Raw genomic sequence first — 9,985 nt, 5'->3', positions numbered from 1 at the left:
TACATTGACGAGACTCTGACATGAAGTTGACATATGCTTTCCCTCAAAGTGACAAAAGGTTTGTCTCTCAGATGCCCACAGATCGGGAGATATTTGCCTTTTAAAAATTGACTTTCGAATAATCTCAAAAAATTTAAATTTCTCTATCGTCCAAACCCTTGGACATACATTGACGAGAATCTGACATGGAGTTGGCATATACGTTCCCTCAAAGTGATATAAGTTTTGTCTCTCAGATTCCTACAGATCGGGAGATATTTGCCTTTTAAAAATTGACTTTCGAATAATCTCGTAAAATTAAAATATCTCTATCCTCCAAACCCTTGGACATACATTGACGTGACTCTGACAGGACGTTTACATATACGTTCCCTCAAAGTGACATAAGTTCTGTCTCTCAGATTCCTACAGATCGGGAGATATTTGCCTTTTAAAAATTGACTTTCGAATAATCTCTAAAAATTTAAATGTCTCTATCCTCCAAACCCTTGGACATACATTGACGTGACTCTGACAGGAAGTTGACATATATGTTCCCTCAAAGTGACATTAGGTTTGTCTCTCAGATTCCTACAGATCGGGAGATATTTGCCTTTTAAAAATTGACTTTCGAATAATCTCGAAAAATTCAAATGTCTCTATCCTCCAAACCCTTGTACATACATTGACGAGACTCTGACATGAAGTTGACATATGCGTTCCCTCAAAATGACATAAGGTTTGTCTCTCAGATGCCTACAGATCGGGAGATATTTGCCTTTTACATATTGACTTTCAAATAATCTCGAAGAATTTAAATGTGTCTATCGTCCAAACCCTTGGACATACATTGACGAGAATCTGACATGAAGTTGACATATACGTTCCCTCAAAGTGACATAAGGTTTGTCTCTCAGATTAATACAGATCGGGAGATATTTGGCTTTTAAAAATTGAATTTCGAATAATCTTGTAAAATTAAAATGTCTCTATCCTCCAAACCCTTGGACATACATTGAAGAGACTCTGACATGAAGTTGACATATGCGTTCCCTCAAAGTGACATAAGTTTTGTCTCTCAGATGCCTACAGATCGGGAGATACTTGCCTTTTAAATATTGACTTTCGAATAAAATCTAAAAATTTAAATGTCTCTATCGTCCAACCCCTTGGACATACATTGACTAGATTCTGACATGAAGTTGACATATACGTTCCCTCAAAGTGACATAAGTTTTGTCTCTCAGATGCCTACAGATCGGGAGATATTTGCGTTTTAATAATTGACTTTCGAATAATCTCTAAAAATTTATATGTCTCTATCCTCCAAACCCTTGGACATACATTGACGTGACTATGACATGAAGTTCACATATACGTTCCCTCAAAGTGACATAAGTTTTGTCTCTCAGATTAATACAGATCGGGAGATATTTGCATATTCAAAAATTGACTTTCGAATGATCTCGAAAAATTTAAATGTCTCTAACCTGCAAACCCTTGGACATACATTGACGAGACTCTGACATGAAGTTGACATATGCGTTCCCTCAAAGTGACATAAGGCTTGTCTCTCAGATGCCTACAGATCGGGAGATATTTTCCTTTTAATAATTGACTTACGAAAAATCTCGAAGAATTTAAATATCTCTGTCGTCCAAACCCTTGGACATACATTGACGAGATTCTGACATGTAGTTGACATATACGTTCCCTCAAAGTGACATAAGGTTTGTCTCTCAGATGCCTACAGATCGGGAGATATTTGCCTTTTAAAAATTGACTTTCGAATAATCTCTAAAAATTAAAATGTCTCTATCGTCCAAACCCTTGGACATACATTGACGAGATTCTGACATGAAGTTGACATATACGTTCCCTCTAAGTAACATATGTTTCGTCTCTCAGATTCCTACAGATCGGGGGATATTTGCCTTTTAAAAATTGACTTTCGAATAATCTCTAAAAATTTAAATGTCTCTATCCTCCAAACCCTTGGACATACATTGACGTGACTCAGACAGGAAGTTGACATATACGTTCCCTCAAGGTGACATAAGTTCTGTCTCTCAGATTCCTACAGATCGGGAGATATTTGCCTTTTAAAAATTTACTTTCGAATAATCTGTAAACATTTAAATGTCTCTATCCTCCAAACCCTTCGACATACCTTGACGTGATTATGACATGAAGTTGACATATACGTTCCCTCAAAGTGACATAAGTTTTGTCACTCAGATTAATACAGATCGGGAGATATTTGCCTTTTCAAAAATTGACTTTCGAATAATCTCGAAAAATTAAAATGTCTCTATCCTCCAAACCCTTGAACATACATTGACGAGACTCTGACATGAAGTTGACATATGCTTTCCCTCAAAGTGACAAAAGGTTTGTCTCTCAGATGCCCACAGATCGGGAGATATTTGCCTTTTAAAAATTGACTTTCGAATAATCTCGAAAAATTTAAATTTCTCTATCGTCCAAACCCTTGGACATACATAGACGAGATTCTGACATGTAGTTGGCATATACGTTCCCTCAAAGTGATATAAGTTTTGTCTCTCAGATTCCTACAGATCGGGAGATATTTGCCTTTTAAAAATTGACTTTCGAATAATCTCGTAAAATTAAAGTATCTCTATCCTCCAAACCCTTGGACATACATTGACGTGACTCTGACAGGACGTTTACATATACGTTCCCTCAAAGTGACATAAGTTCTGTCTCTCAGATTCCTACAGATCGGGAGATATTTGCCTTTTAAAAATTGACTTTCGAATAATCTCTAAAAATTTAAATGTCTCTATCCTCCAAACCCTTGGACATACATTGACGTGACTCTGACAGGAAGTTGACATATATGTTCCCTCAAAGTGACATTAGGTTTGTCTCTCAGATTCCTACAGATCGGGAGATATTTGCCTTTTAAAAATTGACTTTCGAATAATCTCGAAAAATTCAAATGTCTCTATCCTCCAAACCCTTGTACATACATTGACGAGACTCTGACATGAAGTTGATATATGCGTTCCCTCAAAATGACATAAGGTTTGTCTCTCAGATGCCTACAGATCGGGAGATATTTGCCTTTTACATATTGACTTTCAAATAATCTCGAAGAATTTAAATGTGTCTATCGTCCAAACCCTTGGACATACATTGACGAGAATCTGACATGAAGTTGACATATACGTTCCCTCAAAGTGACATAAGGTTTGTCTCTCAGATTAATACAGATCGGGAGATATTTGGCTTTTAAAAATTGAATTTCGAATAATCTTGTAAAATTAAAATGTCTCTATCCTCCAAACCCTTGGACATACATTGACTAGACTCTGACATGAAGTTGACATATGCGTTCCCTCAAAGTGACATAAGTTTTGTCTCTCAGATGCCTACAGATCGGGAGATACTTGCCTTTTAAATATTGACTTTCGAATAAAATCTAAAAATTTAAATGTCTCTATCGTCCAACCCCTTGGACATACATTGACGAGATTCTGACATGAAGTTGACATATACGTTCCCTCAAAGTGACATAAGTTTTGTCTCTCAGATGCCTACAGATCGGGAGATATTTGCGTTTTAATAATTGACTTTCGAATAATCTCTAAAAATTTATATGTCTCTATCCTCCAAACCCTTCGACATACATTGACGTGACTATGACATGAAGTTCACATATACGTTCCCTCAAAGTGACATAAGTTTTGTCTCTCAGATTAATACAGATCGGGAGATATTTGCCTATTCAAAAATTGACTTTCGAATAATCTCGAAAAATTTAAATGTCTCTAACCTGCAAACCCTTGGACATACATTGACGAGACTCTGACATGAAGTTGACATATGCGTTCCCTCAAAGTGACATAAGGTTTGTCTCTCAGATGCCTACAGATCGGGAGATATTTGCCTTTTAAAAATTGACTTTCGAATAATCTCGAAAAAATTAAATGTCTCTATCGTCCAAAACCTTGGACATACATTGACGAGACTCTGACATGAAGTTGACATTAACGTTCCCTCAAAGTGATATCATGTTTGTCTCTCAGATGCCTACAGATCGGGAGATATTTTCCTTTTAATTATTGACTTTCGAATAATCTCTAAAAATTTAAATGTCTCTATCCTCCAAACCCTTGGACATACATTGACGTGACTATGACAGGAAGTTGACATATACGTTTCCTCAAAAAACATAAGTTTTGTCTCTCAGATTCCTTCAGATCGGGAGATATTTGCCTTTTAAACATTGACTTTCGAATAATCTCGAAAAATTAAAATGTCTCTATCCTCCAAACCCTTGGACATACTTTTACGTGACTTTGACAAAAATTTGACATATGCGTTCCCTCAAAGTGACATAAGGTTTGTCTCTCAGATGATTACAGATCGTTAGATATTTGTTTTTTAATAATTGACTTTCGAATAATCTCGAAAATTTTAAATGTCTCTATCCTCCAAACCCTTGGACATACATTGACGTGTCTATGACATGAAGTTGACATATATGTTCCCTCAAAGTGGCATAAGTTTTGTCTCTCAGATTCCTACAGATCGGGAAATATTTGCCTTTTAAAAATTGACTTTCGAATAATCTCTAAAAATTTAAATGTCTCTATCCTCCAAACCCTTGGACATACATTGACGTGACTATGACATGAAGTTGACATATACGTTCCCTCAAAGTGACATAAGTTTTGTGTATCAGATTCCTACAGATCGGGAGATATTTGCCTTTTAAAAATTGACTTTCGAATAATCTCGAAAAATTTAAATGTCTCTATCCTCCAAACCCTTGGACATACATTAACGTGACTCTGACATGTAGTTGACATATGCGTTTCCTCAAAGTGACATAAGGTTTGTCTCTCAGATTCCTACAGATCGGGAGATATTTGACTTTCACAAATTGACTTTCGAATTATCTCGAAAAATTAAAATGTCTCTCTCCTCCAAACCCTTGAACATACATTGACGTGACTCTGACAGGAAGTTGACATATAGTTTCCCTCAAAGTGACATAAGGTTTGTCTCTCAGATTCCTACAGATCGGGAGATATTTGCCTTTTGAAAATTGACTTTCGAATAATTTCTAAAAATTTAACCCATTGACAGGGGCTTGCTCTGTTGTGGTAATTGTGTTGCAAGTGTGATAGCAACTTAGATATGAATTATGTGAACGTGTAAGGTGTGGATGTCTAGTTATGTGTGTGGGGTGTTCTACGGAGTGTAGTAAAATAGTAGAAATGTCGGCCGCAATCACATTGCGTTGATAAGAGTCTGCTTCCAGGAAAGAATATGTTATTTCCTTTTATCTGCTTCATCCCATTTCACATTCTCAGTTCAAGCTAATGCCACAGAAAGATCTTCAAAACGTCAGTCATTGTGAATCTGTTCGGAAGCAGATGGGGGGGGGAGCTCTGCAGTTTCACTCGTTTAGGAAGTGCGGTGATGAAGATCTCTGGCATAGCTATACCGGACAGTCTTGATAATAGTGGGTGTCCGTTCTCTGACCCAGGAGGGCTTTAAAAGTGTGCTGACCACGCATTACTTAGTTTGTATTTTCTCTATGTAAATCTGTAAAGAGATGTCAAAGCGGGAGGTAACGGGAATACTTGGTGATCATCACCGAGAGGGAGTTTCCAAACAGTCGTTAACGGGAGATGCGCAATAGCAGTTGTCCTATGATCGAAAAGTGTGACTTGCCAGTGATGAGATTGCTTTTTGTAAGTCAGGTAAGTGCAATGAGTTTTCTGGATTGTGTGTGTTTTTCTGCAAGTGGTTTTCAGCGAATATTGCCGGCATTAATTTTGTTGGTAGTGTATTAAGTGTTGATTGCTGCATGTGCCAAAATGGAGTCTGACGAAGTGAAGTTGGTGTTGTTGAAGTACGGTCACCAGTGGGCTGGGTCGTTGGGTGTGTTATAGATGCTCGTGAAGTACAACCTGGTGGCAGAGGGGCTGTGTAGTGGCGACATATGCAATAATCGTTTATAGTGCTTCGTTCATTGAGCTGTAGTTTACGAAATCCCACCTGTTTTCATAAATGATGGAAGATATTTAGGTTATGGAAATGTTTATTAGTTGGTGTCTTATAGGTGATGTTGGTCGTACTTTTCAAATGACTCAGCTCGCGAGACGTTTTCGCCCTTCTGCAAAATTACTTGTGAGAAATTATCGCGTAGGGAGAATGTCGGTGCTGAATTTCCGTGATGTCTTGAGTGCCAACATGAAATGTGACGAGGATAATTTCGTGTTGGAAAGGACGTGGACGATTTCACTGGGTGATTTATAGGTAGACGTGCAGGTATTCAAGAGTTGTGTCTGGTATCAATCTGAGCAGTATCATAACGGCGACCGACAGGTTATGTGACAAATGTGTCCTAGGATGTAGGCGATGTAGATGCAAATTGTGGGCTACTTGTTTCATAGTGCTTCGTGCTAAGTTGATTGAGCTGTAGTTTATTGGGTGTGGTTGGATTCATAAATTATTTTATGATTTTTGAGGTTATGGAAGTGATTGGTAGTTGGTTTCTTATAGGCGAAGTTGCTAGCTCGTTTCGCCTTAATTTTTTTCTTTACTTCCTGTCGTTTTTAAAGGAGAAGATGTGTCACTAATGGTATTCACGGAATAAAGTTTGAGGTCTTCATAATTTTACAGTCTTTGGAGTGGTATTTCCGTCAGCATTTGGTTCGGCAGTGCCGTGTAGTGTTCGCGGACGGGCATGTACCTCAGGTGTATTGTCGGTAGATGACAGGACAGTTCGTCAGGGTGCGCACATATTGATAATTGAATATCCCTCATGCTCCGCCGGTGGCGGGATGTGTTCGCTGTTTTTCAGACGTTGCCGTCCCTGCGTGCGAGAAAATGGCGCAGCTCCTCTGCTGTTATTGTTTACTTCGGACGGCGTGATGGTAGGATGCATGCCCAGTCGAGTGCAGCTTTACTCTCTTATATTTCCAATGCTTGCAAGTTTATTTGAACTGATGTTTGTCATCTTTCTCCTGTGTGAAGTACGTAAAGTGGGAAATATTTTGGTTGCACGAAAGGCCGGATTAGTTGCCAGTAGGTTATTAATGTGGTGTAGAGTGCCTTCGTAGTAAGAATTAATACTGGTCTCTCAATGCGGATGTTTATTTCTGTACATGGTTTTGTTTCAGGTAGGCGTGAATGCAAGCATATGGGATACTTCAGCCGTTATGCAGTTTCGAGTCCATCATTACTACGGAGGTAGCAAGACTTTGCTCCGGTAGCTGACATGACCACTGTGCATGATGGACACAATTCATCAGTCGATGCGGTTGGGATGACCCACAGACTCGTGGTGGCAGCCTCTGTTTTTGTGACTTGCATGTGGAAATTCAGTAGCTGTTGATTTAACTTTGTGCAAGAGCTTATCGCAGTGAAGAAGCTAGAAGTAAGCAGCTAGGGTTACAGGTTGTAATGTTGGTTATGTGGCCACCACACCACACCACACCACAGTTGCCCACTTTTGATTCCTAGTGACCAAGTATGGGGTGTTCGTAGCATGCCTCACAATGCCACAAGGAAGACCTCAGGCCCTCGTGCGATTATATACCTTGCTTTCCGAGGAGGTGTACTGTTATAGATTTAGTGGGAGTGCCTAGTCTGTCTCAAAGAGGAGTTTGAGATCAGGGGATGTGCTGAGTAGCAACTTTCATGTGAACTGTAGCTGTAGTGTGTGTTTACTGGCATCAACGAAGACATGGAGGACCAATTTGTCTGAATATCAGTGTTTCAGAAGATCAGTTGTGTGCGTGATGGGGAAGCAGCTTATTTGGAGTTGGAGATGTGAAGAACGAGACAGAACGAAGCACCTGGAGTGTTTGTTACTTGGATAAGGAATTGCATTATTCAGGTATGTTAGAGAGTAGAGTTTGTTTGCATTCCATAGATCCTTCTTAGGAGTAATCCAAAGGATGCAGTACAAGTCATTTCATACAATAAACATAAACTTCAGGACTTCATTCAATATACGTAAACCTCGGTACTTTTGACACAATTACAAGAACGTGTTTCACATATGAATGTACATAACCTTCAGATTTTGCAATTCAAGTATGAAAGCTAATTTCAGTGCAGGCTTGAATACATTTATATCACAATTTAGAGTTTTAATTATTAAATAACTTGACACGTGTAAAGTACACTCCTCTTTGACATTTAGCAGGGTTTACATCTTGTAATTCAATTATGTACATCTGTATTTCTTTTAAAATTATCCAACTTTTCCACCACAAATGATAGCAAGCAGAATATAAATTCACTTGCAAGTGGAAGTATATTAAATTTACGAAATTATTCTCTATAAGGTAAGCAGCTTTTGACACCTGCCATTGTTGTGATTATTTTCTTTTGCATGTAAAAAGCCTTATTAGTGTGTGTGATAAGGAATTGCATTATTCAGGTATGTTAGAGAGTAGAGTTTCTTTGCATTCCATAGATCCTTCTTAGGAGTAATCCAAAGGATGCAGTACAAGTCATTTCATACAATAAACATAAACTTCAGGACTTCATTCAATATATGTAAACCTCAGTACTTTTGACACAATGCAAGGACGTGTTTCATATGTGAATGTACATAACCTTCAGATTCTGCAATACAGGTATTAAAAAAAATTACAAATTAATATACATAAACCTCAGAATTTTAAATAGAAATGCAAAACCACTTTAAATATAGATTATAGATATACATAAAACTGAAGAAATTTCAGCAGAGGTGAAATAAACTGCAGAATGGAAAGTGTGAGTGATGAGGTGACCTCTCAATGCACGCTTGAACACCTTTAAATCATTTAGAGTTTAAATTGTTGGTGGAAGATTATTAAATAACTTGGTACGCGTATAGTACGTTCCTTTTTGACGTTTATTAGGGTTAGCATAGACTATACAAAAATTATATGCTTGTAGTTAATTTTTATTTTAGTGTTGTTGAGATTTGTCAAACTTGTTTCCACTTGCAAAATAAAAGTCTAGGTGTCCATGAAACCCAAAGTTTCTGGAAATAAATATGACATGCGCCCTGATGTGGAGAAAAGGTGTTTAGAGTATTACAGTAAGTGCAGTACGTGAAAGTATTATAACAATGCCGCATGGAAGTTACTGTAACTAAAACATTTGACTTTCCTTACTCGTTATAACTTGAAACTGTTGGTTGTGTTTTCCAGTTCGTGGAGACAGCATCTAGTGCTCAGAAGTCAAGCACGACGGATCCGTTCTACCGTCGTCAGTGCTGGGAAATAATTTGCTGTTTCTTGGTGGCATCCCTGAATTTTAATGATGATCAGAATAGAGTGCAGCAGCTTTTCTCCTGTCCAAGGTATATAAGAGCAGTTGGAGGCAGAAGAATATTGTCAAACTAACCTCATTCTTGATATTAAAATAGTGTACAAAATAAAAGATGTTTTTCCAGCCTGATGGTACTAACATGACATAACAGATTGTTAATCACTGGCTTTTCTTCGCAAAATTGTAAGCGAGTCCTAAGGCAGTCTATGAGGCACTGATATAGATTTTTCTCTGAGCACCCAGAACTCATTATTTACTGGTACAGTGAGCCCGTTAGAGGCTGTATCACAATTAGTTTGTGTTTAGTATCATGCCAGTACCAGGAGGCTTCTACAAGTAATGTATTTCTTTGTCATATCATAAACCCAGATTTCCCATTTGCTCTGTGCCTCTTACATCAGTTGCTGATTTAGGAAGCAGCTACTGCATTGGCCACTGCTGTGACCATTGAACATTAGGATGTGAGTGTAATTATCTGTACTCATTGTGATTCGCTGTTGCAGTTTTGATGATCCACATGTGGAGATCTCCGCAGTCCATGGGATTCCGTTCAGATTGCAGTACAAGCAAGCCAGAGCCACTCACCAGATGGCAGTCACAGGTAAGTTCATCCATTTGAGTAAATTGTTTAATAAACTTCTTTTCTGAATTACAATGCCATTATTGAAGGAAGAAGACCTTTTGTCCT

The 9,985-nt window shown here is 38.1% G+C and overlaps 1 protein-coding gene and 1 long non-coding RNA gene across 7 annotated transcripts in view; both read left to right on the top strand.

Moving 5' to 3' along the window:
• Window positions 1-5,319: 5,319 nt before the first annotated feature.
• Window positions 5,320-7,866, top strand: LOC147871861 (uncharacterized). Of its 3 annotated transcripts, XR_015538239.1 has the most exons (4): window positions 5,320-5,720; window positions 6,827-6,899; window positions 7,146-7,402; window positions 7,740-7,866. It is a non-coding gene; the product is annotated as an uncharacterized LOC147871861 (long non-coding RNA). The 3 variants fall into 3 exon arrangements; XR_015538238.1 differs by having other exon boundaries at window positions 7,146-7,757; XR_015538240.1 differs by lacking the exon at window positions 6,827-6,899 and having other exon boundaries at window positions 5,330-5,720; window positions 7,146-7,757.
• Window positions 7,867-9,125: 1,259 nt separating this feature from the next.
• Window positions 9,126-9,985, top strand: part of LOC147871860 (uncharacterized) — a 42,299-nt gene continuing 41,439 nt past the window's right edge. For all 4 annotated transcript variants that reach the window (XM_087360085.1, XM_087360082.1, XM_087360084.1 and 1 more), the window contains exons 1-2: window positions 9,126-9,328; window positions 9,801-9,898. In XM_087360085.1, coding sequence (XP_087216211.1) covers window positions 9,286-9,328; window positions 9,801-9,898 — 141 coding nt within the window. In that variant the 5' untranslated portion in view covers window positions 9,126-9,285. The remainder of the gene's footprint in view (window positions 9,329-9,800; window positions 9,899-9,985) is intronic.

The sequence above is a fragment of the Zootermopsis nevadensis genome, unplaced genomic scaffold (genome assembly GCF_977971745.1).
Source record: "Zootermopsis nevadensis isolate Lab colony 2312 unplaced genomic scaffold, Znev_1.0 Znev_ptg000037l, whole genome shotgun sequence".
NCBI classification, from domain to species: Eukaryota; Metazoa; Arthropoda; class Insecta; order Blattodea; family Termopsidae; genus Zootermopsis; species Zootermopsis nevadensis.
The sequence above is the reverse complement of the archived record's forward strand: the minus strand, read 5'-3'. Positions and strand labels throughout refer to the sequence as shown.